At 52.0% G+C, this 27,975-nt stretch overlaps 1 protein-coding gene across 1 annotated transcript in view; it reads left to right on the forward strand.

Annotated features, from left to right (window-relative positions):
• SPTBN4 (spectrin beta, non-erythrocytic 4) overlaps window positions 1–27,975 on the forward strand; it is a 71,483-nt gene that overhangs the window by 9,337 nt on the left and 34,171 nt on the right. Inside the window, exons 4-18 of the mRNA XM_044257322.1 lie at window positions 5,141–5,292; window positions 6,426–6,599; window positions 8,367–8,458; window positions 9,418–9,498; window positions 10,831–10,946; window positions 12,736–12,848; window positions 12,944–13,131; window positions 13,206–13,323; window positions 13,589–13,747; window positions 14,336–14,638; window positions 14,886–15,036; window positions 17,384–18,332; window positions 19,543–19,680; window positions 22,997–23,747; window positions 25,187–25,389. Coding sequence (XP_044113257.1) covers window positions 5,141–5,292; window positions 6,426–6,599; window positions 8,367–8,458; window positions 9,418–9,498; window positions 10,831–10,946; window positions 12,736–12,848; window positions 12,944–13,131; window positions 13,206–13,323; window positions 13,589–13,747; window positions 14,336–14,638; window positions 14,886–15,036; window positions 17,384–18,332; window positions 19,543–19,680; window positions 22,997–23,747; window positions 25,187–25,389 — 3,688 coding nt within the window. The remainder of the gene's footprint in view (window positions 1–5,140; window positions 5,293–6,425; window positions 6,600–8,366; window positions 8,459–9,417; window positions 9,499–10,830; window positions 10,947–12,735; window positions 12,849–12,943; window positions 13,132–13,205; window positions 13,324–13,588; window positions 13,748–14,335; window positions 14,639–14,885; window positions 15,037–17,383; window positions 18,333–19,542; window positions 19,681–22,996; window positions 23,748–25,186; window positions 25,390–27,975) is intronic.

Below are 27,975 nucleotides of genomic sequence, written 5' to 3' on the forward strand. Positions count from 1 at the left end.
TCCTGGGATCGAGTCCCGCATCGGGCTTTCTGCTCTGCAGGGAGCCTGCTTCCTCCTCTCCCTCTCTCTGCCTGCCTGTCTGCCTGCTTGTGATCTCTGTCTGTCAAATAAATAAATAAAATCTTTAAAAAAAAATTGCAGAGAGCTTAACAAAGGGACTAATTACAGAGGTGTGGCCAAGGCTATAGGAACCTCCAAGGCCAGGGGACACCCCAGGGACTGGGGCAGGACAGGGAGTGGTGAGAGGGCAGAGAGCTCCCAGCTTGGGGGTTTAGAGAGAGGAACCAGATGCTGTTGTAAGCAGGGAGGGAATAAATTCCTCAGCCCTTCTTTTCTCCTCTTTTTTTTTTATTTAATTTCTTTACTTGTGCGATTGAGAGAGACCATGCAGAGAGAGAGGGAGAATGTCAAACAGACTCTCAGCTGAGAGCAGCCTCGAACTCATGGCTCAGGGCTCAATCTTAGGACCCTGAGATCATGACCTGAGCCCAAATCAAGAGTCAGACACTCAACCAGCTAAGCCACCCAGGTGTGCTACCCACTTCTCCTTTAATCTCCTGCTAGCCAAACCCAACACAGGGTCTGAGGCCTTTGAGGGCTACGGAGCCCATTCATAACAGCCCCCATGGGCAGTCTCCCCGGGCCCAGAGCACGTGCAGAACAGTAGAGGCAGGCACCTGAGGGGTAAATGGAAGATACCCTCCATGGCAGCCAAACACATTCACCAGCAGAGTAAACATTCAGTGTCAGCTGAGGTCAGAAGGGGCACTTGGGGACATATCTGGTTTCCTCCACTGTGGTTTTTCTTCCTTAATTTAAGGTTTCTTTATTTAGGGGCACCTGGGTGGTTCAGTCAGTTAAGCATCTGCCTTCAGCTCAGGTCATGACCCCAGGGTCCTGGGATTGAGTCCCATATCTGGATCCCTGCTTCTCCCTCTCCCTCTGTTGCTCCCCCTGCTTGTGCTTTCTCTGCCAAATAAATAAATAAGTAAACAAATAAACAAAGAAAGAAAATCTTAAAAAAAGGAAAAATATTTATTTGAGAGAAAGTGAGCACACATGCGAGTGGCGGGAGGGGTAGAGGGATTGAATCTTCAAGCTGACTCCCTGCTGAGCGTACAGCCTAGCATAGGGCTGATCTCACAGCTCCTGAGATCCAGGATCTGAGCTGAAATCAAGAGTCCAAAGCTTAATTGACTTAATTGACTGAGCCACCCAGGCACCCCACCCACACTGTTTTGTTTCTTTTTTTTAAAATATTTTTTTAAAAATATTTTTATTTATTTATTTGACAGAGAGAGAGAGAACACAAGCAGGGGGAGTAGCAGCGGGAGAGGGAGAAGTACGGTCTCTGCTGAGCAGGGAGCCTATGACCTGAGCCGAAGGCAGATACTTAACTGAATGAGCCACCCAGGTGCCCCCCAATAATTAGTTAAAATAAACAAGATAAAGAAGTAATTTAAAATGAAAAAGTAATTTAAATAAACAAGATATTTCTTACGGATTTACTATTAGTTTCTGTATACTCACTTTTTTTTTAAAGGTTTCATTTATTTATTTGACAGAGAGAGAGAGATCACAAGTAGGCAGAGAGGCAGGCAGAGAGAGAGGGAGAAGCAGGCTCCCCACAGAGCAGAGAGCCCGATGTAGGGCTCGATCCCAGGACCCTTAGATCATGACCTGAGCTGAAGGCAGAGGCCCAACCCACTGAGCCACCCAGGCACCCCTCTGTATTTACTTTCAAATGAGAAGTAAACATTCAAGATCTTGTTTAAAGTAAAAAAACAAAAACAAAAACAAAACAGGACAGTCAGTGGATACTTTCTAGCAATGTCTGTACGTTTTCACTGCCAGAATCACATGCAGTATTTAATATTACAAAAAGGGTGCTTGGCTGGCTCAGTTAGTGCAGCATGAGACTCTTGATCTCCGGGTCATGAGTTCGAGCCCCATGTTGGGGGTAGAGTTTACTTAATAACAAAAATAATATCATGGGGCACCTGGGTGGCTCAGTTGTTAGACTCCTAATTTCAATTCAGGTCATGATTTCTGGGTTGTGGGATCGAGCCGTGTGTCTGGTTCCGTGCTCAGTAGGGGGTCTGCTTGGCCCTCTCCCTCTGCTCCTCCCCTCCACTTGCTTGTTTGTGCTCTCTCTCTCTCTCTCATAAATGAATAAATAAATAAAATCTTTACAAAAAATATTACAAAAGGTAAATTTTTTGAAAAAATAAATTATTGACAGATTTCAAACAGTTAAAAAGGGAAATAGACTGGCTATTCAAATCTTGCTTCCTGCACTAATAGGAAACTTAGAAGTATGATAATTAAGTTATTTAGTAATGAAATGCATACCATGCCCCTGAGCCGTTGCAACAGACCCAGCAATGCAATGCCTTAAAGGAGATAGAGGTTTATGTCTCCCTCCTGGATAATTCTGACACGAGCAGCCTCATGGGCAGGGGACGCTCTGGTCCAAGCAGTCAACCTTCTTCTGTCCTGTGCCCTGTGGACCTTGTTTTCAAGCCTGTGGGAGTTGGGGGAAGAGAATGGAAGGCCAGGTAGTAAGCTTCCTGATCTGGTAACACTTTAAATTGGGAAATAATCATAGATCCACACAAAGTTGCAGAGAAAGTACAGATGATAAAAAGACTCACCGAAGGGCGCCTGGGTGTCTCAGTTGTTAAGTATCCAGCTTTTGTTTTCATTCAGCTCAGGTCATGATTGCATGGGTGATGGGGTCAAGCCCCATGTCTGGCTCTGTGCTCAGCACAGTCTGCTTGTCCCCCCGCCCCCGCCCCTCCCTGGCTTGTTCTCTCTCTCTCTCTCTCTCTCTCTCTCTCTCAAGGAAATAAAAAAAATCTTTTTTAAAAAATAAAAAATAGGGGTGCCTGGGTGGCTCAGTCAGTTAAGCATCTGCCTTTGGCTCAGGTCATGATTCCAGGGTCCTGGGATCGAGTCCTGCATCAGGCTCCCTGCTCAACGGAGAACCAGCTTCTCCTTTTACCCCTGCCTGCTGCTCCCCCACTTGTGTGTGCTCTCTCTGTCAAATAAATAAATAAAATTTAAAAATAAAAAAAAAATAAAAAGATTCACCCAATTTAAAAATGGGCAAAGGATTTGCATAGATGTCTCTCCAAGGAAGATACACAAATGGCCAATAAACACATGAGAAGAGGTTCACCGTCATTAGTCACCAGGGAAATGCAAATCAAAACATTAAGAGACTGGTTCATACCACTCTAATGGCCATGATCAGATAGGAAATAGCAAGGAGTGGTGAGGATGTGGGGACACTGGGACCCTTGTCCATTGCTGGTTGGAATGGAAAATGGTACAGCCACTTTGGAAAACAGTCTGGCAGTTCTTCAAAAGGTTAATCCTAGAGGCGCCTGGGTGGCTCGGTCAGCTGAGCATCTGACTCTCGATTTCAGCTCAGGGCATGATCTCAGGGTCCTAAGATTGAGCCCCCCCTTCCCCCTCATCGGCTCTGCGTTGAGCAGGGAGCCTAATTGGTATTCTGTCTCTCTCTCTCCCTCTGCCCTACCCCCTGTGTGTGCTCTCTCTCTCATAAGTAAATAATAATTTTTTTTTTTAAGGTCAACCATAGAGTTAACATAGAGCCCAAGTATTTCACTCCCAGGTATATGCTCAAGATAACTGAAAACATGTGTCCACACAAAGACGTTGGTACCCAAATGTTCATAGCCGCATTATTCATAATTGCCACAAACTGGAAGCAGCCCCAATGTTCATCCGCAGGAGAATAGATGAGTAAAATGCAGGCTGTCCGCGGAATGGCTATTATTTAGCCGTCAAAAAGAAATAAAGTACTGACAACACGCCACAACACGGACGAACCTTGAGAACCTTGAGAACAGGACACTAAGCAAAAGAAGCCAGACACCGAAAAGGTCATATATTGTATGATTCCATTGATATGAAATGCCCAGAATAGGTAAATCCATAGAGACAGAAAATAGATTAATAGTTTCCTAGGGCTGGGAGAAGGGGGAATGGGGAGCGACTGCTCCTAGGCACAGGGTTTTTTCCTTGGAGGGATGAAAATGTTCTGATATTAGATGGTGATGTGGGCTGCACAACCCTGTGAAAATACTAAAAATCACTGAATTTACGCTTTGAAAGGGTGAATTTTATAGTATGGGAATTATAGTTCACACTAAAACTGTTGATAAGAAAAAAAAGGATGGGCACTTGGGTGGCTCAGTTGGCTGAGTGTCTCACACTTGATCTCAGCTTAGGTTTTGATCTGAGGGAGTGAGTTCGAACCCCGTGTTGGGCTTGGTCGAGGACCCTACCTAACCAGCCGAGCCACCCAGGCGCCCCTTAAAAAAAAAGGTAGTAGGAGAGGTTCCCAAGCAATGTCTTTGTCAGTGAGGCAGCAGTTGAGCAGCTGCACAAATTCCTCCGCCCCCTCTGTTGGCAGTCACTTGCCTACTCTGCGCCCTAGAGATGTGGGAAACTCGGGGTCCAGCTGGCAGTCCAACTACCACAGGATGGGGGTTCGGATGTGTGTGTGACATGGTTCCTGACCTCAGGGAGCATTCTTCTCCACACCTGGCCAGTGCCAAGTCTTATTTTTTTCATCTGTGACTAACTCTTCAGTATGTCCCCTTCTCCCATTCCCAGCTTTTGCCCTCTCCACTTGTCCTCTCTCTCCAGAATTGCTTCCTTAGTCTCCCCCCGAGCTGCCATTCTTGCGCTCTCTGACCTACCCTCCCCACTCTCCACCGCACAACTGAAACACAACTCTTATTCTGCCCCACCCCCTCCTTAACTTTCCATAGCATCCTAGTGTAGTATCTGTGCCCCCCCGTAAACTGAGCTCTGGGAGGGAAGGCCTGTTTGTATTCAGAGCCTAGAACATAGTAGGTGCTCAATTATTGATTGACAAAATGAACAGGGCCAACTGGATGAGAATCCGGGAAGGCTTCTTGCGGGAAGTGGTATCTCAGTAAAGCTTTAAAGGACCTGTCTCTAGCTGGGCAGCGAAGGGTTTGTGCAAAGCCCTGATTGTTGCAAGCTGGGCCGAAACAGCGTTTGGGCCCGAGTGGAGGGCTGGGGAGAAGCTGCAAGGGGGAGGTACTGGGGATGCGGGAGCTCCTCAGAGCCGGTCTTTCAGATGAGCGCGAGGCCGTGCAGAAGAAGACCTTCACGAAGTGGGTGAACTCGCACCTCGCCCGAGTCGGCTGCCACATCGTGGACCTCTACGCCGACCTCCGCGACGGCTTTGTGCTCACGCGGCTCTTGGAAGTGCTGTCCGGGGAGCAGCTGGTGAGGGGACCTGAGGGCCTGGGGGAAGGCCGCGACCCTGGGATAGGGGCTGGGTTATCACAGGGTCGGGCTAATGGATACCAGGAACGTCCAAGAAGGCCCGGCGCCTTTGCGGCCACCGTACTCAGGTGGGTGGGGCTATGGCCCAGAGGTGGGGCTTAAGTGAGCCTGGGGGCGTGGCTGGGAACGGAAGTGGGGATTAGGTGTAAGGTGAAGGCGGTGGTTCCTGCGGCCTCTGGGCACGGGGTGAGGCGGAGCTCTGTTGGAAGGGGTGGGGCTACCGGAGAAGGGAGGGGCTTTATTAGAGGGGGCTGGCCTGCGTAGCCCCGTAGCAAGACCGACGGCTATAAAATAGGGGCAGGACCCTGTAGCAGGGGGTCGATGAGTGAGGGTGCGGTTGTTATCGGAAGGGGCGGCCTAGGTCATGGAAATCTGGGGCACCAGACAGAACTCTGGTGTGAGTTTGGCTTGTGGTATCGGTTGCCGTTGTATTTCTGGGCGTGGATGAGGCTTCATCGCAAACGGTGGGATTCTGACGGAACTAGAGATTTAGTAAAGGAGCTCAGAAATCCTAAATGACATGGCTAAAGAATAGAAACAAAGGCTACTGGAAATGCTAGAGCTGTAAACAAGGAGAGACGTAGGGGAAATAGGCTTGGCTCTTGGCAAGGACCTGAGAGAGGGAGGCTGGGGGTGGTGGTGTGTGTGACCAAGGATCCAGTGGCCACACCAAGGTGGCCTGGGGCAGCCCTCCATGGGGAGGGGAGGGAATAGGGTTGCTGGCTTGATAAGAGGTGTGGCTATCAGGTCGGAGGCGGAGCTTCAGTTAAATGGGTGGAAACAGGAATTAGAATGAGCCAAGAAGGGAACGGGCTCTTAAGAAAGGGTCTGGCCAAAAAAAAAAAAAAGAAAAAGAAAAGAAAAGAAAAGGAAAGGAAAGAGTCTGGCTACGGGAAGGGGCAGGGCTTCTTTTAAAAGGATGGGGTCCCTGGTCCTCAAAAAGACTGCGAGGGCGTGGCCTGAGCTTGGGCACCCAGGGGGCGTGGCTATGGGGGCTGGCCTCTTTGGAAGGGGTGAGGCCGAGGGCCCAGTGTTCTTGGCCAGGCCGCCCCCCAACGCCCCTGCCACCCTAGCCAAGACCCACGCGCGGTCGCATGAGGATCCACTCTCTGGAAAACGTGGACAAGGCGCTGCAGTTTCTGAAGGAGCAGCGCGTGCACCTGGAAAACGTGGGGTCGCATGACATTGTGGATGGGAACCACCGGCTGACCTTGGGGCTAGTCTGGACCATCATCCTGCGCTTCCAGGTGATCCCCAAGTGACCCCGGCCCCACTGTTCCCCACCGTGTGGCCTTAGGAGGGCGTCCCCCATTCACTCCCCCTACTTATTCACTCATTCATTCCAAAAATTTTTCCAATATGGTCCAGGAACCCTAATTCCCGTGGTGGGGAGGGGGTGAACATTATGATAAAAATAATATCATTATCACCACCATCACTATGATCATTTATATATTTTTTACTCTGTTCCAGGCACTGTTCTAAGCACTTGGCATTTAAAAGCCCAACAACCCCATAAATTAGGTACCATTTATTGTGTTTTACCATAAGGAAAGTGAAGCCCAGAGAGGTGAAGTAATATGTCCAAGGTCACACAGCTGGGGAGTGGAGCTGGAATTCAAATCCAGGCAGTTTTGCTTTAGGTCAGAAACAAAACCGACAAATTTATTTTCTTCTCCTTTTTTTTAACCAACAAATTTTCTGCCTCTATGGAACTTACATTGTGGTGGGGGAGACAGACAGTAAAGAAACCCTTAAATACATAGAACAAGAGATGGATGAGAAAAGGATCAGCTTTAGGTAAGAGTTATGCAGAAAAGATTATGATAAAGCAGTAAAAGAAATACAAAACATCAGGTTGATGATGCTGAGATTTTAGACTCAATGGTCAGAGAAGGGCTCTCTGGGAAGCTAATGGCTACATGACATGTAGATGAAGGAAGAAAGCATTCCAGGCCAGAGGCACAGCATGTGCAAAGGCCCTGACTAAGTTGGGAAGGAGCTGGAATGCCAGAGGTCTAGGAGGGCCACTGTGGCTAGAGAATGGGAGGCAAGGGGGAGCCAGGAAGGAGATGAGGTCAGAAGGGTTGACAGGGCCTAGGTGATCTGAGATTAGCGGTTTTGATTTATTCTGTTTGAGATGGGGAGAAATTAGAGAGTTTTATCAAGAAGATAGACATAAGGATGCCAGCGTGGCTCAGTCGCTTAAGAATCTGCCTTCGGCTCTGGTCACGATTCCAGGGTCCTGGGATCAAGTCCCATATAGGGCTACTTCCTAAGTGGGGAGCCTGCTTCTCTCTTTGCCTGCTTCTCCCCCTGCTTGTGCTCTCTCTGACAAATAAATAAGATCTTTTTTAAAAAAATCAAGTGGTTGGTGAAGACCTCACTGAAAGGTGACCAATGAATCAAGACCTCAAGTTGGGGTGGAGTCATGTGGGCCCCTGAGGGAAGGAACAGGCAGTGCAAAGGCCCTGCAACGGAAGGACACTGGTGATTTAATAGAAAGAACAGCAGGTCTCTAAGAGCAGAGTAGGCTGTTGAAGATGAGGTCAGAGACAAAATAAGGGGAAGTTTACTTTTGCCGTGAGTGAGACCCATTGAGGGTCTCGAGGATGGGAGGGAGGCATGTGATCTGATCTGGAGGCTCACAGGGTCCCTCTCTGCCATGAGAACAGATTGTGGGGGAGGAGCAGAGACATCAGCATGGAGGTGACTGCGCTAGCCCAGGCCCAGAAATGATGGTGCCTTGGATCAGAAAGTGAGCCAGATGCCAAAGTTTGGAGGCATCCCTGAAACTGACACCCTAATCCACAACCGCCTCCCCCAGCTGTAGATGTCCCAGCCCACCCCAGGTCCCACTCTCACACTCCTGAACCCCTAGCCCCAGCCTGAAGCTCCCTCTCCCATCTCTTCTGTAACCGGCCACCCCCCCACACCCCCCAAAACGGGGTCTGCCAGTGTCTCCCAGGCTCATGCCCTCCTGGTCCCAGCAGCCATGTTTTGTATCCTCACAGATTCAAGTAATCAAAATAGAGACTGAGGACAACAGAGAGACCCGCTCAGCCAAGGATGCCTTGCTCCTGTGGTGTCAGATGAAGACAGCTGGGTAAGCACACCCCCCACCTGGTGCCCCAACCAGGTAGACAGGACCCTAACCTAATCTGGAGGATTTGTTCTGGGACAGGAATGCAAGGGGGAAGCCCAAGTCCTCAGTGTCAAAAGTTGCATCTGAAGTTAATGAACTGCTGGATAAATACATCCACTCTTCTGACCTTGACAATAAACCCATGTAACAATCTGGAAGTCCTGGTCCAAATTTAGAACTCGGGCTCCCCAGAGAGCAATGTTGGAGAGTAGTGGACTGCCCCCAGCTTGCTCCCCTCTGGCCCCCCCCCACCTCCAGAGGCCTCATGTGCACCTGTTTGGACACCCCAGCCCTGTTCCTGAGCTGTGGCCACCCCCCTGACCCTGAAAGCAACCACCCTTCAGCCTAAGAGGGTCCACCCTGGGGCCCGGGCAGCTCCAGGAAGAAGTTCCAGCTTCTGGGGACCTTTGCTGGGGCTGAGAAGGGAACTGTGCAGGCTCTGTTGGGAGGTCCCCAGGACGCTCAGTGCGATGTCCTGTGGGAGGGGTGTGGCCTGGAACTTGGGCGTCCTCTAGAGAGCTGCCCCTGGGAGGAAGGGGAGGCAGGTATGGACAGAGACTGGGCTTTCTCTGATGTTCAGCCTTCTGGGTCTGGCAGGCTCTCTTGTAGTGCTGTCTTTCCTGGTGTCTTGTGTTTACCTCTTTGTCTGCTTTTCCTTGTTCTTCTCCCTCACGCTTCTCTCACTCCTCCTGCCTCCTCCCCTCTCTCCTTTCTTTTCCCATCTCTGTCTATATCTTGTTTTCTCTCCCTCTCTCTTTCCATCTCCCTGCCTCAATGGATTGATGGATTAATCGTTCGATCTATCTATCGTCTATCCACCCACCCATCCATCCATCTCTGTCTCTGTCTCTTTCTCCCTCCCTTTTTTTCCTCCTGACTGTCTCCCTCTCTGCCTCTGTCTCTCCCTTCCATGCTGCCAGTTACCCTGAGGTTAACATCCAGAATTTCACCACCAGCTGGCGGGATGGCTTGGCCTTCAATGCTCTCATTCACCGGCACAGGTACTGCCCAGACCGCCCTGCCCTGCCCCCTACCCTGCGTCCTGTGGGTACAAGCCCGCATACGTGTGCATGTAGATGACCCATGTAGACTTGAGGACCCACCCCTTCACACACACGCCCTTCACACTTGTACAAGGCACACCCCCCATCTTCCCAACTTAGTCCAGGCCATGTACTCTGTGTAAACGTGGAAACACACGTGCCCTCACACAGATGTGTATACACACTCACACTCTTGCGCATACACGGCTTGCACCTGCTGCTTCGATGCCCACCAGCTCTACCCAATGGCAACATTTACTGAGCATTTCCTGTGTACCCATCATTGTTCTCAGTGCTTTCCAATAAGTCACTTAATATTTAGTGAGCCCATGAAGCAGATACTAGTATTATCCCCATCTTATAGAGGAGAGAACTGAGGCACAGAAAGACAAAATAGCTTACCCAGCATGATAGCCAGGGTAGAGAGCTCACTTCCCCAGGGGCTGTCCTCTCTGGTGTGTGCGTGGGGGCCCCCTTCTCAGCAAGTCCTTCCTCTAGATGAGCCCCAGAGCCCTCCTTCTGCCTTTCACCCACCTTTCACACCCCCATGCGTGGTGCTGAATTGGCTGAGGGGTTGGCATCCAGACAAACTGCACCACATCGTGATCATACAGATTAGGGAAACTGAGGCCCAGAGCCCGGGAAGGACTTGCTCTGGTGTGGTGGAAGTGGAACCCCAGCTTTTTCTGCTGTAGACACGTGTTCACTCTCAAGCCTTGCCTGTCACACATACACACTCCTATACATGGGGAAACCCAGCCCCACCTCCACAGCCAGAAACCCACCAGCTCTACCCGATGGCAACATTTACTGAGCATTTCCTGTGTACCCATCATTGTTCTCAGTGCTTTCCAATAAGTCACTTAATATTTAGTGAGCCCATGAAGCAGATACTAGTATTATCCCCATCTTATAGAGGAGAGAACTGAGGCACAGAGAGACAAAATAGCTTACCCAGCATGATAGCCAGGAAGTGGCTGAGCTGGGGTTTGGGCCCAGTAGACCGACTGTAGACCTCACATTTCGAACTGCTATGTGCTACTGTTTAGAAACACACCCCAGTAGTCACGTAAGCCTTGTGAATGCAGTCGCGCACATGCCCTCATGCTGTTCTCACAGCCTCAGATAAATGCACAGACACGCACCAGCGCACACAGTTTTCCCTGGGCCCAGGGGGCACCCCTCCTGCCCCTCGCTGTGGGTGGGGCTCAGACGAGGACGTCTTTCTACCCCCTTGCCCACTGGCCCTGGAGTCTGCCTGCTGCCTGCCCGCTCTGTGCCCCTGCCCAGGCCTGATCTCGTGGACTTCAGCAAACTCACCAAGTCCAATGCCAACTACAACCTGCAGAGAGCCTTCCGCACGGCTGAGCAGCACCTGGGGCTGACGCGTCTGCTGGACCCTGAGGGTGAGCCCTGCATGGCCACAGCTAGACTTCCTCTTGGGGGGACTCCCAACCCCAGTGCCATCCCAAACTCCACTCCATCCTGCTGCAACACCGTAGGAACCCAAGGCCTTCCAAGTCCCAGCTCCCTCCCACCCTCTCCCCTTCCTCATCTCCCATCCCTCCTCCTCCCCATCCTCCTGTCCCTTCCTTTGGCATCTCCATCTCCAACTTCAGCCTCATCCCCCTTGCTGTCTCCAGCTTAGCCCCCTCCCCTTCCCAAGCCCCTCCTGAGTCAGCTCCCCTCAAGCCCAACCCCCTCTCCCTCCCTGACTCCAGTCCCAGCCCCAATGCAAAGCCTGCCCCCAACATGATCCCCATCCCCTGACTTCAGCCTTGCTCCTCATCCATGATCATGCCAACACCAGTCCCCCAATCTCTGGAGTAACAGCTATTCCCCTTCTCTGAGCATCTCCTCTGTGCCAAGCCCAGGGCCAGGAATTTAATGGAAACTTCTCCCCTTCATCCTCACACTGACCTGGTTGGATAGAACTTATCCATCCTGTTTTTAAAGGGATAGAAATGAAGGCTCAGAGAGGTGGAGTCCCTTGCCCAGGGTCACAAAGCAAACCGGCAAATGGGACTTGTGATAGCTGGATTCTGTGCTCAGGGCCTGGCACAAAGAAGGTTTTTGGTGGCTCTCGGTTTCAGGAGTTGGTGAAGAGTAAAGGCCAAGTGTAATATTTTGCATTCAGTGGGCAAATCGAAATGACAATCGGAATTAGGGAAGTTTCTCCTCTGTGCCAGGCTAGTCTTTCTAATACTTATGGTGCTCCCAGGTGGCAGGCACTGTGATTATCCTTCCTGTTACACTGGGGAAACTGAGGCTCAGAGAAGTGAGGTCTGTTTCCTGAGGACACACGTGAGGAAGTGGTTGAATAAGGATTTAAGCACATGCTGCCTACAAAGCCCATGTCCTTGACTCTGATCTCATACATCACTTATATACTTCATAAATATTTATGGAGTTCCTACTCTGTGCTAGGCATGGCTGAGACAATGGTGAAAAAAGACAGCCACAGGGACATCTGGGTGGCTCAGTCAGTTGAGTGTCCAACTCTTGATTTCAGCTCAGGTCATGATCTCAGGGTCATGGGATCAGGGCCCACCTAGGGCTCTGAGATCAGTGGGGAGTTTGCTTGAGGATTCTCTCTCCCTCTCCCTCTGCCCCTCCCCTCGCTCGCATTCACTTGCACATGTGCTCTCCTTCTCCCTCTCAGAAAAATAAATACATCTTAAAAAAAAAAAAGGCATAGCCTTTGTCCTCCTGGTGCTTAAAGTCAAGCTAAGGACATGATCACATGAATGAATATTTAATCTAGGAGGCAGTGATAAGATGCCATGAGGAAGACTAACAGGGATAACCAACTCTACACATGCTGAACAGGGAGGCTTATCTGAAGAAATGTAAGTTGAGTTGAGACCTGGAGGATGAAAGGGAGCTAGGCACACAAAGAGGGGACATTGTTCTACCTAGTGAAAACAGCATGTGCAAAGGCCCTGAGGCAGAAGGCAGATTGGTGTGAAATGATTATGGATCGTTTCTCTGTGGTGGCTTGCATGTGCCAGGTACTGTTTAATCCCATGAAGTAGATCCCCATTTGGCAGATACATAAATTATGAAAATTAAAATTAAGAAACAGAGAGGTTAGTTATCTTGGTCACACAGTTAATAAGAGTGGGTTCCCCCTCCCTGCCCGATCCATGTCAGAATGCTCACCATCATGCTCCCCCATTCTCTTTTAACCCCTAGATGTGAACATGGAGGCTCCTGATGAGAAGTCCATCATCACCTATGTGGTCTCTTTCTACCACTATTTCTCCAAGATGAAGGCCCTGGCTGTGGAGGGGAAGAGGATTGGGAAGGTTTGGGAGCTGAGGGATGGGGTGGGTGGGAGCTTGGGAACCACCTGGAGGCATACCTGGGATGAGGCTGACCCCAGCTTCCTTTGCTGGGTCAGGTCCTGGACCAGGTGTTGGAGGTGGGGAAGATCATTGAGCGCTATGAGGAGCTGGCGGCCGAGCTGCTGGCCTGGATCCACCGCACAGTCGGCCTCATCAGCAACCAGAAGTTTGCCAACTCACTGAGTGGGGTGCAGCAGCAGCTTCAGGCTTTCACGGCCTACTGCACCCTGGAGAAGCCAGTCAAGTGAGGCCCAACTCAGGAGGGAGGGTGGCAAGTGGCGGTGTGGAGGTGGGGTTCCTGAGCTCCAGCCCCTTCAGGTTTCAGGAGAAGGGGAACCTGGAGGTGCTGCTCTTCAGCATCCAGAGCAAACTGCGTGCCTGTAATCGTCGCCTCTTTGTGCCTCGGGAGGGCTGTGGCATCTGGGATATCGACAAGGTGAGGCTGAGAATGTCTGGGAGAGGCAGGGTTGCTCTGTGCGGGTGTGTAGGTTGTGCACTGCTCAAGGCAGCCATCTACATTATAGACACCACGGACTGGATATTCATCCTGACAATTTTCCATCAGGGAAGTGTCATGAAGGAGCAATTTTTTTCCCCAGTTTACACAAAGGTGCTGCTTTGAGTCACCTCAGACAGAGAATCCAGGGCCATTAAAATGTGGGGTGTTGTTGGGGTCTGACTGCTTCCTCCTGTCTCCCTAGGCATGGGGCCAGCTGGAGAAGGCAGAGCACGAACGGGAGGCTGCTCTGCGGGCTGAGCTGATCAGGCAGGAGAAGCTGGAACTACTGGCTCAGAGGTTTGACCACAAGGTCGCTATGAGGGAGAGCTGGCTTAATGAGAACCAGCGCCTGGTCTCCCAGGTACTGCATGCAGGGCTTGGTTCTGGCGGAAAAGGAGGGAGAGCAGGGCTGGTGAACCTGGGACCAGAGAAGGAGACTCGATCTCCAAAGCAACAGAGAAGTGTTGGATTAGTCTCCTAGGTGGCAAATGAGGATGGGAAGGGAGAACTGGTCTCCTAAGTGAGCAGTGGGGGAGGGGAGTGGGCCTGATCTCCAAGGTAACAGGAGAGTTAGGTTGGTCTCCAGGGTAACTAAAGAGGACAGAATTAGTCTCTTCAGAAATAAGGAGAGTATTTAATTAGACTCTTAGTGACAGAAGAGGTTGTGTCTGGTGTCCAGGGTAACTCGGGAGGATAGAATCAGTCTCCTAAGTAACAGGATACAGTAGGCCTGGTCCCTAGTCTCTAGGGCAATGGTAGGATGGGGACTGTTTCCTGGGTGACCAGTTTCAGGCTAGAAATGTAATGGAGACGTGTGGGGCTGGTCTCCAGGGGAACAGAGGAAGATGGGGCTGGTCTCCAGGGTAACTGGGGATGCTGAGGGCAGGGGCAGGGTAACAGGTGGATGGCTGGGGCAACATGGGTAAGTGTCTGCCCTGCCCCGCCCCAGGACAACTTCGGGTATGAGCTGCCGGCGGTGGAGGCCGCCATGAAGAAGCACGAGGCCATCGAGGCCGACATTGCGGCCTATGAGGAACGGGTGCAGGGCGTGGCCGAGCTGGCCCAGGCCCTGGCGGCCGAAGGCTACCACGATGCCCGGCGCGTGGCGGCCCAGCGTGACAGCGTCCTGCGTCAGTGGGCCCTGTTGACCGGGCTGGTGGGGGCCCGGCGGACGCGGCTCGAGCAGAACCTGGCCCTGCAGAAGGTCTTCCAGGAGATGGTGTACATGGTGGACTGGATGGAGGAGATGCAGGTGGGCAGGCCCAGAGGCCGAGGGTGGGCGTGGCGGGCCGGGAGGGCGAAGTAGTCACTGCAAGAGTTGTCAGGGAGCTGGAGAGGGTCGGAGAGAGAGAGAGATGCTGACAGGGACAGGGAGACTGAGACGGAGATCAGAGTTCAAGAGATGGGTTGGAGGAGTAGAAGAGTGACCGGGCAGTGCAGGGGTGGGACGGGCCTGTCGTGGATGCCAAGCATGTGCTCAGTGCTGCCCCCTTTGGTAGGCTCAGCTGCTGTCCCGCGAATGCGGACAGCACCTCGTGGAGGCCGAGGACCTATTGCAGAAGCATGGACTGCTAGAGGGGGACATCGCGGCCCAGAGCGAGCGGGTAGAGGCGCTCAACGCTGCTGCCCTGCGCTTCTCTCAGCTGCAGGGTGAGTTTGGGCCCTGGGGGTGGGGTTGGAGACTGTCAGGGCTGGTGCCTGTGGAAACAGAATGACTCCTAAGAGACAGTAGGAAGGAGTGAGCTCCCTGTCTTTGAAGGCATCCAAGCACAAAATAGGATCATACTCCATTGGGGATATCATGGGGGAAACTATTGAATGGCGTGGAGGTTAGACCACATGACTTTTTCCTGCTTTGAGATTCTGCAGTAATAGGTAAATTCTTATCGAGCACTTATTTTGTGCTAAGCCCTTCACAGCCACAGGTCAGTGAATACCATAAAAAGACTGTGTAAGGTAATACATAGTCAGGACCTGTTTGGCAGGAACTGACAGAAATATCAGTTCTCTCTCTCTCTCTCTCTCTTTTTTTTTTTAAGATTTTATTTATTTATTTGACAGACAGATCACAAGTAGGCAGAGTGGCAGGCAGGGAGAGAGGAGGGGAAGCAGGCTCCCCACTGAGCAGAGAGCCTGATGCAGAGCTCGATCCCAGGACCCTGAGGTCATGAACTGAGCCGAAGGCAGAGGCTTAACCCACTGAGCCACCTAGGTGCCCCAGAAATGTCAGTTCTCTTAAGGCAAAAAGGAGAGTCACTAAAATGTCCAGAGGGGCAAGTTTGGCTTCAGGCATGGCTGGATCCAGGGACTGTCCAATGATGCTTTTTTTTTTTTTTAAAGATTTTATTTATTTATTTGACAGAGAGAGATTACAAGTAGGCAGAGAGGCAGGCAGAGAGAGAGAGGAGGAAGCAGGCTCCCTGCTGAGCAGAGAGCCCGATGCGGGACTCGATCCCAGGACCCTGAGATCATGACCTGAGCGGAAGGCAGCGGCTTAACCCACTGAGCCACCCAGGCACCAATGATGCTTTTAAGACTCCATCTTTCTCACTGTAGTGTCTATGTTTGTGTCACTGTTGGGCCGTCTCTCCCCTTGTGATATAAATCTGGGATCATTCAGCCCCGTGTTTACATCCTAGCAGCTGAGGAGACCCAGCAGGAGACACTCCTCCTTATGGATGTTTACCCCAGGAGGTTCCCTCTGTCTTCTCCTTGTGAGATATTGGCACCTGGTAGCAGGTGCCACACAAACAGCAAAGAGGCTGATGTGTGTGTGTGTTGGGGGGGGTGTTGTCATGGTGATGGGAGGCTGTACTGCCTGATATGTGGTCCAGAGATTTGGCCTCCCGATCTGCTACTTCTTAGCTGATCCTGGGCAAGTGGCCTCCCTCCCCAAAGCTCAGTTTCTTCATCTATAAGATGGGGCTAGTACGGATACTTGCCCCAGAGGCTGTGCGGTTGAAGCGACACTGGGCCAGGGCCAGAGTCAGGTCTGGATACACAGATGCCTGTTGCTGTTGATTACTCAGTTGGATGCCTTGGTATTCAGGTCAATTTCAGTGAATGTCCAGAATTCCAGAAATGGCGCAGTCCATCTAGGGCAGTGTCTCTTACGGTGTTTTGACCCAGTAAGAAATACGTTTACCTCCTGACCCAGAGTTCACACACACGCATACACACACAGGCACAAAGATTTTATGAAACAATGCTTTACCTTGTCCTGTGTGTGACATCCTGATATTTTCTATCCGTTCTATTCTGTTCCATTAAAGAAATGCTGGCTATGAGCCACTAAGTTAATTTCACAATTCTCTCATCACAAACCAGAGGTCTGGGAGGAAGGCAAACTATTTGGAGAAAAAAGGGAATTCAGATCACCCCTGGAGTTAAAAGATAAGGCTACAGAGGATGAGAGGGGGAACCCAGAAAATGGCTTAAGAATGGAGACGTTTCCAGTTGCCTGGGCTCAGAGGGTCGAGCATGCAACTCTTGATCTCCAGGTTGTAAGTTCGAGCCCCATGTTGGGTGTAGAGATTACTTAAAATAAAAATAAAAAGAATAGAGATGTCTCATTTGGTTCAGTCCTGAAGGAAATACAATTCACCCTAAAACATACAGATTCTAGGATTCTCTGAATCTAAGTTTCCACCCATCATTCAATCAGTAATAAGTCACTGTTTTAATTAGGTACTGCTCTGGGCTCCACCCGGTGCTGGGCAATGGTGGGGACAGTGTGACGGAGATAGCCCCGGGCCCTGCCCTTGGGGGGCTCCCAGTCCTGTGAGGGTAAAATACAGGCAATGATAGGCCACAGGGGTCAGTGCCAGGATGGGGGTGCGGGGTGGGCACAGGCAGAGGGGTCAGCGAAGCCTCCGGGAATCGGAGAAGGTGCCTGCTCCAGACAGCGTGTCCGGGACAGGGCAGGAGGCCTGCACCTGGCTCCAGGGCGCCCCCTGTCCCGTGCGTAATCGGGGATCCTCACCTTCCCTCGGTCCAGGCTACCAGCCCTGCGACCCGCAGGTCATCTGCAACCGCGTGAACCACGTGCATGGCTGTCTGGCAGAGCTGCGGGACCAGGCGGCGCGACGGCGCGCGGAGCTGGAGGCCTCGCGGAGCCTGTGGGCGCTGTTGCAGGAGCTGGAGGAGGCGGAGAGCTGGGCCCGCGACAAGGAGCGCCTCCTCGAGGCGGCTGGCGGTGGCGGCGGCGGTGGCGCAGCGGGCACGGGGGGCACGGCGGGGGGCGCACACGACCTGTCCAGCACCGCGCGCCTCCTGGCGCAGCACAAGATTCTGCAGGGCGAGCTGGGCGGGCGGCGGGCGCTGCTGCAGCAGGCCCTGCGGCGCGGCGAGGAGCTGGCTGCTGCCGGCGGCGCGGTGGGCCTGGGCGCAGAGACGGTGCATCTGGCGGGCCTGGCGGAGCGCGCGGCGAGCGCCCGGCGGCGCTGGCAGCGGCTGGAAGAGGCGGCGGCGCGGCGCGAGCGGCGGCTGCAGGAGGCGCGGGCACTGCACCAGTTCGGCGCTGACCTTGACGGGCTCCTGGACTGGCTTCGTGACGCCTACCGCCTCGCAGCCGCGGGCGACTTCGGCCACGACGAAGCGTCCAGCCGCCGCCTGGCCCGTCAGCACCGCGCGCTCACTGGGGAGGTGGAGGCGCATCGCGGGCCCGTAGGCGGCCTGCGGCGTCAGTTGGCGACCCTGGGGGGCGCCAGTGGCGCCGGGCCGCTGGTGGTGGCACTGCAGGTGCGCGTGGTGGAGGCGGAGCAGTTGTTCGCCGAGGTGACGGAGGTGGCCGCGCTGCGGCGCCAATGGCTGCGGGACGCCCTGGCCGTCTACCGCATGTTTGGCGAAGTGCACGCGTGCGAGCTGTGGATCGGGGAGAAGGAGCAATGGCTGCTGGCCATGCGCGTGCCTGATTCGCTCGACGACGTCGAGGTGGTGCAGCACCGGTGAGCACGCCCTCCTGGGACTTTGTGAGAGAGGGCCCCTTCCTCAGTTCACGAAGTCTCGCCTTCCTTGGTTCAGCAGTTTCCACTTCCGCTCTGCTGGGGGTTCCAGGGGAAGGGGAATGATGGTAGTACCCACCTTGTGGGTGACATGTAATGAGTACTTGTAGGATACTTCGCAAATGCTAGGGTGCAGGGAGCATTTCCGGGGCGTTTGCTATTATTATGAGGCTTATATTCACCTGGCGGGAGTTAACTGAAGCTTCTTGGGAGACACCCCAGCCTCACCCCTCCCCTGGGACTGCCACAGTTCCTGCATAGTTGTCACCTCCCTAGCTCATGAAGTAGCTCCAACCCTGTCACCTTCTCTTCCATCATTACCCTGCTTGATGTTTTTTCTTAACACTTAGCCACCCCTTGATACGTGATATGTGAGTTACTGACTCCTCTGTGGCTGACTTAGTAAATGAGAAATTAGTGGTAGATCCCTTTTATTCATCCATTCATTCGTTCCCTTGATACTTACTGAGCTGTTACTGTGTTCTAGGTCTTGTGCTGGCCATCGCTGACACATAGGCCTGGTCCCTACCCTTACTGTGCCCGCAATTACCCAAGCCACAGTTTTGGGCACTGTTTTAAAAGGGGGAAGGCTATGCTCAGCTTTAAAAAGATCTCCCTGGGTGCCACGTAGAGGGTGTGTTGGAGCAGTTGAGAATGGTGGCTGGGAGCCCAGAAAGGGGCCTCAGGTGGGGCCCCGGGTGGGAGGGGACAGGACTGGACCAGGCTAGGAGGCCAAGTGGAGATGCCATGGGGGTGAAGAGTCTGGGGAGGGCTGTTGTCGGAAGCAGGACTGAGAGCTGTGGCCTAGGGGATGGTGGGGCTGCCACTGAGATGGGGACCCAGAAGAAAACCAAATCTGGGGAAAGATACTGATGCTGGTTTGAGTCACAGTGGCTGGGAGGAGCCCTATGGAGGAGTCCGGCAGCTTTGAGGTTGCAGACATGTTCCAAAGGCTACAGAGAGAGATGTGTGGGTCATGAGGCCAGGGTCACGAGAACTGAGACTGTGTGGATGGATGGGATGGCCCAGGCAAGGTGGGAAAGAAAGCTAAGGGAGTTAGCTAAGAGTTAGAAGGAAATGCAGGAGGAGGCCAAGAGGTGGGCAGGTCCCCAGGGTCCAGGCCTACCTGAGAAGGACCATCTTCCTCCTACAGATTTGAGAGTCTGGACCAGGAGATGAACAGTCTGATGGGCCGTGTCCTGGATGTGAACCACACAGTCCAGGAGCTGGTGGAAGGAGGCCACCCCAGTTCGGATGAGGTGCGCTCCTGCCAGGACCACCTTAACAGCAGGTAGGCGGGGCCTGGGCTCTCACATCAGTCCTTACCTGTTCTTTCCATCATTCCTTTCCTCATTTACTCAACTGTCAGAAATCAAGAATGTGCAATTTCGACTCCCTGATGTGGTAATGACTACCTAGGAAATCAGCAAAATCTTGCGGGAACCTGGTAATACCTGGTGTTAGTGATGATGTGATAAAATGAGGATATAATATATTTTAGTGGGTTATTAGTTTACTTGTATAGAAACGACTCATTGAGGATCTACTCTCTGCCAGGATTTTTTCTAAGCGCTTCATGTGCCTGGTTTTACCTTCCAATATCCCAATTTCCATAGTAAAGTTTCCAGAATTCAGAACTCTTTAAAAATGGTAACAAAGTAGTATCTTTCTCTCTAGAACACTACCAGCTGTTCTTCCAACGTGGGTAGGGTTCTTAGATGAAGACACCGATCCAGGGAGGTGAAATCCGTAACTTGATTACTCAATCAAGGAGTCACCTGTGATGCATTTTGAGAACTGCTGCTCAACACCTACGATGACAGTTCTGTCTGAATCTGGAGCTGGGGTCTTGAGCACTTATACTGAGTCTTCTCAGCAACCCTATGGGGCACAAATTGCCCCATGTTAGAGAGGGGGAAGCAGGGGCTCAGAGATGTGAAGACACTGGCCTGAGGTCACAAAGCAAATTACAGGCTCAAGCCGGGATGTGAAGTTGAATTTGTCTGACTCCAAAGACTATTTTTAACTACTGTGCTGTAACATTCCAGTAACCAGGGATTTTAAAACCTCTCTACCCTTGGCAATCTCAAAGCATCAGGGCCTTAAATGATAATAACAATAATGATTTGCTGCATAGTAAAGGTATAGACCAAGTGCTTTAGCCACATATCATTAAACACTCACTGAAATGGACATTATGCCCATTTTCCAGATGAGGAAACTGTGGATCAGAAGGAAATGATTTGCCCAAGGTCACATGGTGAATCTGGCCAAAGCAGAACTTGAACTTGGGTCCTTTTTTTTTCTTTTTTTAAGATTTTATTTATTTATTTATTTGTCAGAAAGAGAGAGAGAGAGAGTGCACGCGCGAGCGCACACACACAAGCAGGCAGAGTGGCAGGCAGAGACAGAGAAGCAGGCTCCCTGCTGAGCAAGGAGCCCGATGCAGGACTCGATCTCAGGACGATGGGATCATGACCTGAGCTGAAGGCAGTGGCCCAACCAACTGAGCCACCCAGGCGTCCCTTTTTTTTCTTTTTTTAAAAATATTTTATTTATTTATTTGACAGACAAAAGATCACAAGTAGGCAGAGAGGCAGGCAGAGAGAGAGGGGGAAAGAGGCTCCCTCCTGAGCAGAGAGCCCAATGCGGGGCTCATCCCAGGACCCAGAGATCATGACCCGAGCCAAAGGCAGAGGCTTAACCCACTGAGCCACCTAGGTGCCCCTCTTTTCTTTTTTTTTTAAGAGAGAGAGAGCACGAGACAGAGTGAAGGGAGAGAGAGAATCTTAAGCAGGCTCCGTCCCCAGCACAGTGCCCAGTGCGGGGCTCAATCCATCACCCTGATACCACGACCTGAGCCAAAATCAAGAGTCACACGCTTAACCATCTGAACCACCCAGGCGCTCCTGAACTTGGGTTCTTCTGATTTCAGAGTCCTAATCTCTGCCCTGTGGTATGTCCATTCTAGAGGGTACAGAGAGACAGTGAACAAATAAACTAATAAATGAACAAGATCCTTAGAGAAGTCTTGTGACCTGATAAAACATAACCAGGGGCCTGGAGGTGATTTTAGATCTTGTGGTCAGCCATGACATTTTGAGCAGGGCCCTCAAAGGGGATGAGAAGGAGCCAGCCACACACAGGAAGGGACTGGAGGGTACAGAGCATTCCAGGCAAGGAGCACAGCTGAGGCAGAAAAGAGTTTGATATACTCCCCCAAATTGTCCCCAATCAATAATAGTAGCACACAAGTCCTGTTTGACCCACTTCATAAATCATAACTCATTGGACTCTCACAACACCCATGAGGTAGGTGCTGTGCTATGATCACATTCATTTTACTGATAGGGAAACTGAGGCACAGGGAGGATTACTTACCAAAGGGCAGACAGTTCAGCTTTGACTCCAGGCAGTCCAGCTTGGACCATACACAGCCTATGAAGGGGAACTGAGAACCAGAAAAGTATCATCACTTGCCCGAGGGCACAGAGCAATACATAATTTTTCCCCCATTAACTTATTTTGCTATAGAATACATTTGCCTTTCCGCGGTTTGATCCTCAGCCCCTGGATCATGGGACATGCTCAGTTTCTATTTGCCGGACCCAGTATCGTATCTGATGTTGTAAGCCAGCACGTCTTACACTCTGGGCTCAACATCCCTCTTAAAAACTGTTAGGAACCCCAAAGAGCTTGTTTTTGTGGGTTGTATCTATCAGTATTTACTATGTTGTAAACTGATACAGAGAAATGTAAAACTATTAAGTCATTTTAACCCACTGAGCCACCTAGGCGCCCTATTAAGTCATTTTAAAATCACAATCATGGGGTGTCTGGGTGGCTCAGTGGTTAAGCATCTGCCTTCGGCTCAGGTCATGATCCCAGGGTCCTGGGATCAAGTCTGGCATCGGGCTCCCTGCTCATTGGGAAGCCTGCTTCTCCCTTTCCCATTTCCCCTGCTTGTGCTTCCTCTCTCGCTGTCGCTCTCTGTCAAATAAATAAAATCTTTTTAAAAAATCATAATCATATACCTGGCTAGATAAGATTTAATAAATATATGCCTTCCTGAAAAAAAAATAGAAATAAAAAAATAAAATCACAATCATAAACCCAGGATGTTCATGTCACTAATGTTTCTGGTGTGTTTTTTTTTTAAATGAAAAATAACTACTTTTCAACACAAAAAATATAGTGAGAAGAGTGGCTTTGTGTTTGCGTTTTTGCAGATCTCTTTGCTCTCTGGTTGAGAAGGCAGCTGAGCTCTGGGGTGTGCTCCTGCGTTCATTCTTGGCCATGCTACCTCTGAGAATTACACTGGACTCTGGGGACAGAATAGGAGAGAAAAGGCAAATAGCATCTTAGCACTATTATAAAGATGGTTTTGACCTAGCTCAGATTACATTTTGAGAACTGCTGCTCTAAGCAAGTGTGCCTTGTAGGGTTTTATTTTACACAGGCAGAAGTCGGGGCTCTGCGAGGTAAAGTGACTTTCCAAAGTCACACAGTGGCCGGGTTCTATCCCAGGTCCGTGGGTCCCCCAGGCCCGGGAGGAGTCCCCGTCCTCAACACACCGCCCTTCTTACCCTCCTCCCCGCCACGGGCAGGTGGAACCGCATCGTGGAGCTGGTGGAACAGCGCAAAGAGGAAATGAGCGCCGTACTGCTGGTGGAGAACCACGTGTTGGAGGTGGCCGAAGTGCGCGCCCAGGTGCGCGAGAAGCGGAGGGCGGTGGACAGCGCGCCCAGAGCGGGCGGCGCCCTGCAGTGGCGCCTGAGCGGCCTGGAGGCGGCCCTCCAAGCGCTGGAGCCACGCCAGGCGGCCCTCCAGGAGGAGGCCGCCCTGCTGGCCGTGCGCTTCCCGGCCCAGGCGGCGCGGCTGCACCAGGGTGCGGAAGAACTGAACGCTGAGTGGGGCGCGCTGGCCAGCGCGGCTCAGGCGTGCGGCGAGGCAGTGGCCGCGGCTGGGCGCCTGCAGCGCTTTCTGCACGACCTGGACGCTTTCTTGGATTGGCTGGTGCGCGCCCAGGAGGCGGCGGGCGGCGTCGAGGGGCCCCTACCCGGTAGCCTGGAAGAGGCGGACGCGCTGCTGGCTCGCCACGCTGCGCTCAAGGAGGAAGTGGACCAGCGCGAGGAGGACTACGCGCGCATCGTGGCAGCCAGCGAGGCGCTACTGGCGGCGGATGGCGCCGAGCTGGGTCCAGGCCTGGCGCTCGACGAGTGGCTCCCACATCTGGAACTTGGCTGGCACAAGCTGCTCGGCTTGTGGGAGGCACGCAGGGAGGCCCTGGTGCAGGCACACGTCTACCAGCTCTTTCTGCGCGACCTGCGCCAGGCTTGCGCGGTGCTCCACAACCAGGTGGCCGCCTCGGGGTTTGCGCGGTGGGGGCTTGAGGCCGCGGGGGCTCGCAGCGACAGGGAGATAGATGTACCGAGCGGTGTTTGCAGTGGTCATTGGGTTCGTGGCTCCGAGGTCCGTGGGCATGGGGAGGGTATCTGGGACGGATGGCTGGTTTGTGGATCAGCCAGTGTGAACACGTGCAGGTGTGTGTGTAAGGATTTGAGGATTATGATGGGCAGACTGGTGTGTTATCCCAGGCGGCTGGCTGACAGCTTGTGGACTATCCCAAGTGAGTAAAGCTCTTGGATACACATTGCAGTGACTTCCCTGGGTTTGTGAATTGTCTGGAAGGAAATAAGATCGCCAGGTTGATTAGTGATGGTTAAAGGACTTCAAAGATCTTGGGGTGGATGATGGAGAATCAAGATTATGGAAATAGGTAATTCAGGCTCAGAGGTCATCCGGATTAGCAGTTGATTGTGGATTATGTGGTTGTGGGTGCCTAAATGAGCAGATAATCTTACCTTTGGGGAAAGCAATTTGCATGCTTTCTGCAGAGGGGAACCAACTATGTTTGGTTTAAGAAGTCAAGCAAGGTGCTGTGGGTATCTGGGTACAGCTGATCCAGCTGGAGGTCATTCTGGGATGGGAAGCAAGTTTGAGGATTTGGACAAGGTAGAACATCCTGTTCTCAGATTGTCCAAGAGTACCCACAAGCTTTAGACATCATTTTAGAAAGGATGACCACCTATGCTGGTTATCTCAGAGAAAGCTCACCCAGTTTGAGGATTATCTGGGGGGACAGACAGGGAGCCCGTGGAATTCTGAGGCTACTGAAGATGGGAGCGGAGGGGGCCTTAAGAGAACCTCTCTGAACCCCCTGTTTTACCAGTTAGAAAACTAACCTGAGAGGGAAAGAACTTCCTTGAGGTCATCCAGCACCCAGTTCAGACTTCATGGATTAACTAAATGTTTACCGATTGCCTCCTCTGTGCCAGGAACTAGTCTTAGGAAACAAAACACAAAATCCCACCTTCATGCAGCTGGCCTTCTAGTGTGTGTGTGTGTGTGTGTGTGTGTGTGGAGGGGGGAGAAGAGGATGAACAAGTAAATGCATACAAACATAATCATGTTGGGTGTACGCTATGAAAAATAATAAAGCAGGATGAGGAGATCTGGCTGGGATGGAGGGTGGTATCTTTGGGCAGATGGTCAGAGACCTGAAGAAAGTGAAGGAGCCAAGCTGGGGGGATATCTGGAGGGAGGGACCGCCAGGCAGAGGGCCTGGCAGGGCCAAAGGCCTGGAGGTGGGCACCTGCCTGGCAGGTTCGAAGCTAGAGCACGGTGAGCAAGGTGGGGAAGACAGAGGGAGGTGGCACGCCAGGCTGGCAGCGTCTGCCAAGTCCTGGAACTGAGCAGGGCTGACCTGAGCACCACCCCCCCTCCCCTCTCCCCAGGAGATGGCACTGTCGGGTCCAGAGCTCCCAGGCACCGTGGAGACAGTGGAGGAGGCACTCAAGAGACACCGGGATTTTCTCACCACAATGGAGCTGAACCAGCAAAAGATGCAGGTGGCCGTGCAGGCGGCTGAGGGCCTCCTGAGACAGGGCAACATCTACGGGGAGCAGGCCCAGGAGGCTGTGACCCGGCTGCTGGAGAAGTAGGTCCCTGGTTGGGGGCACAGGGGAGGGAGGGAGTGGTCAGTGCTCGTCACCTCTCCATCTGCATTTCCGCTTCTCTGCCCGCTCTCCGTGTCCCTTTAATTCCATGCTGTCTTAGATTTGATGTAACTTGATGTTTTGTGAAAAGGTGACTAACTGGTGGTGGGAAACCCTTTTTGGGATATACAGGGAAGTTTTTCTGCCAAGCCAGCCCTCAGCCCCGCATAGCTGGACAGGTGGTGAAAATGTGACCTTCTTTTCTTAGATGCCCACCCCTGCTGTGCTGGTCCCCAGATCCAGCAGCTAAAGGCCAGGCACATGTTCTGTTCTAGCTTTCCAGATGGGATGCCGCGCCCTGGTGTGCTGGGTTTTCGGAAACGGTGACTGAGCTCCTCGGGCAGGCCCCAGAGGCCCCGTTCCCTTGGAAGCACACACAGCGCGTGTGTTTCTGTGTCCCTTTCATGCCTCCTTCGCATGTTACAGCCACCATCTGTCTCACCACTGCCCTGTCTCTTGTCTGTCCTTGCACTAATTAGGCAAAGACATTTACTGAATAGCCACTGTGTGCCAGGCACTCTTCTAGGCTCCGAGCAAAACACTAATCCCTACTGGCCTCCCTTCCCAAATCCCAGCCCTCAAGTAGGGCCTCTCAAAGGGTCTCTTCCAGGCTGATTTCTATCATCATCGCTGTTTCTGACTCTTGGGGTGAGTCAACGACGGCCCAATGCCCCTCTTTCTATCCTTCCATCCTGATGGAAAACATGCCTGGTCTTTCCACTACCATCCACAGCCCGGAGACCTCAGCCCTTCCTCTGTCTGGGGCTCAGGGGTCCTTTTCCCCTAAATTCATCTGGGACAAGGCTGGAATTTTCTAAGGGGAACTTTCATGGGAAGTCTGGTCCTGAGGGTATAAACTTGTGAGCAGGGACTCCCAGTGCCAGGCCTAGACCTGTCCTTCCTTTACTTTTCTTTAAAATGAAGATTTTAATTATTTATTTGAGAGAGAGTGAGAAAGAGAAAGAGCATGAGCAGGGGGAGGGACAGAGCGAGAAGCTGACTCCCTGCTAAGCAGGGATCCCTGATGTGGGGCTCGATCCCAGGATCCCAGGATCATTACCAGAGCCGAAAGCAGACACTTAACCCACTGAGCCCCCCAGGTGCCCTACCCCACATTTCTTGAGTACCTGCTGTATGCCAGGCTCTGAAGAATGAAGAGGTGAAGCCTGGGGGACTGCTCATTCTGTGACTCCTCTTCCTTCCTTCCTTTCCTGTCATTAATTGCTCCTTTCATTCTATTATTTATTCAGCTAATTAAACAGGTACTGAGTCCATGCCCTGTTCCAGGCCCTGTGGGGGCCAATTTTGGGTATGCAGCAGTGACCAGGACAGCACACGATTCCTGCCCTCACAGAGTTCACATTCTGTCTGACAAGGACGGCCTGGAATGGTCAGGACCGGGATGGAAGAAATACAGGGGGTTGTCGGAGCCCCGAGGGGGGCATCTGCCCTAAGCTTGTGCTGGGTGAGGCTGGGAACACAGCAGGAACACAGAGTCCCAATCCCTGCCCCCTTTACTCCCAGGCTGCAGTTTGTCTGTCTAGAGACAGGGTTTCTTACCCTCTGGAAGTCAAAAAACATGCATTCGCTGGAGGCTGCAGCTCAGATGCTAGTCCCAGCTCTACCCCTCAACCCTGGAGATTGAGGGCCAGTCACTTAGTCCCTCCACATGTCTCCTCTGACCTGGAACCTGGCCTCTTCCTGTGTGTGAAGTGCTCTTCTTTGCAGTCTAGGGGCTCAGGGGAATTGACTTACCCAAGGTCACAGCCAGGAAGTGACCCAGCCTGGATATGAAGGATGTGACCACTGTTGTTTTCTTGCCCTCTGTCCTCCAGGAAAAGAGGGATTTTCCTCATTCCTAGGACTGATGCTTGCAAGTTGGCTGGTAAAGACCTGGAGGGATTATGTCAGTTCAATTTCAGAGGCATTTCCTATTTCTTGGCTCCTGAGCTGAGTCTGGGCAGAAGGGAATTAGTATTTTGCTTGTTTGTCTCTGGCTTGTCCTGTTCCTCCTTCCAGCTGTGCCCCTGGTGTTTGGTGACCTCTCTCTCTCTTTGCCTCCATTTATCTGTATATCTCTGTGTCTCCATTTCCTTCCATGCCTCTCCCTGTTTTTCTCTCCCTCCATCTGCCTCTCTCTGACTCTGTGCTCTCTTCTGCTCTTTTCTCTGTCTTTCCAAACACTTTACCTTAGCTTCTGTCATCTCTCTTTCCCTCTGCCTAATGTCTCATTCATTCATTCGTTCGTTTTTTCATTCAAGAAATGTATGCTGAGCACCTGATGTGTGCAAGGCTCTTTATCTAGGCATTGAGGATACATCTGTGACCAAAACAGACAGAGATTCCTGCCCTGGTGGAATGGCATCCTAGTGGGGAAGACAGACAAGACAAATAAGTAACATATAGCACTGATAAGTGCGAGAGAAAATTAAAGAAGAAAAGAAAGCCAGAAAGTGTTGGAGAGCGGTCAGGAGGGACCTCACTAAGAAGGTGGTATTTAAGTAGATGATGGGAGGCGGGAAGAGCTT

Source organism: Neovison vison, chromosome 7, assembly GCF_020171115.1.
Source record: "Neovison vison isolate M4711 chromosome 7, ASM_NN_V1, whole genome shotgun sequence".
In the NCBI taxonomy this organism is placed as follows: domain Eukaryota; kingdom Metazoa; phylum Chordata; class Mammalia; order Carnivora; family Mustelidae; genus Neogale; species Neogale vison.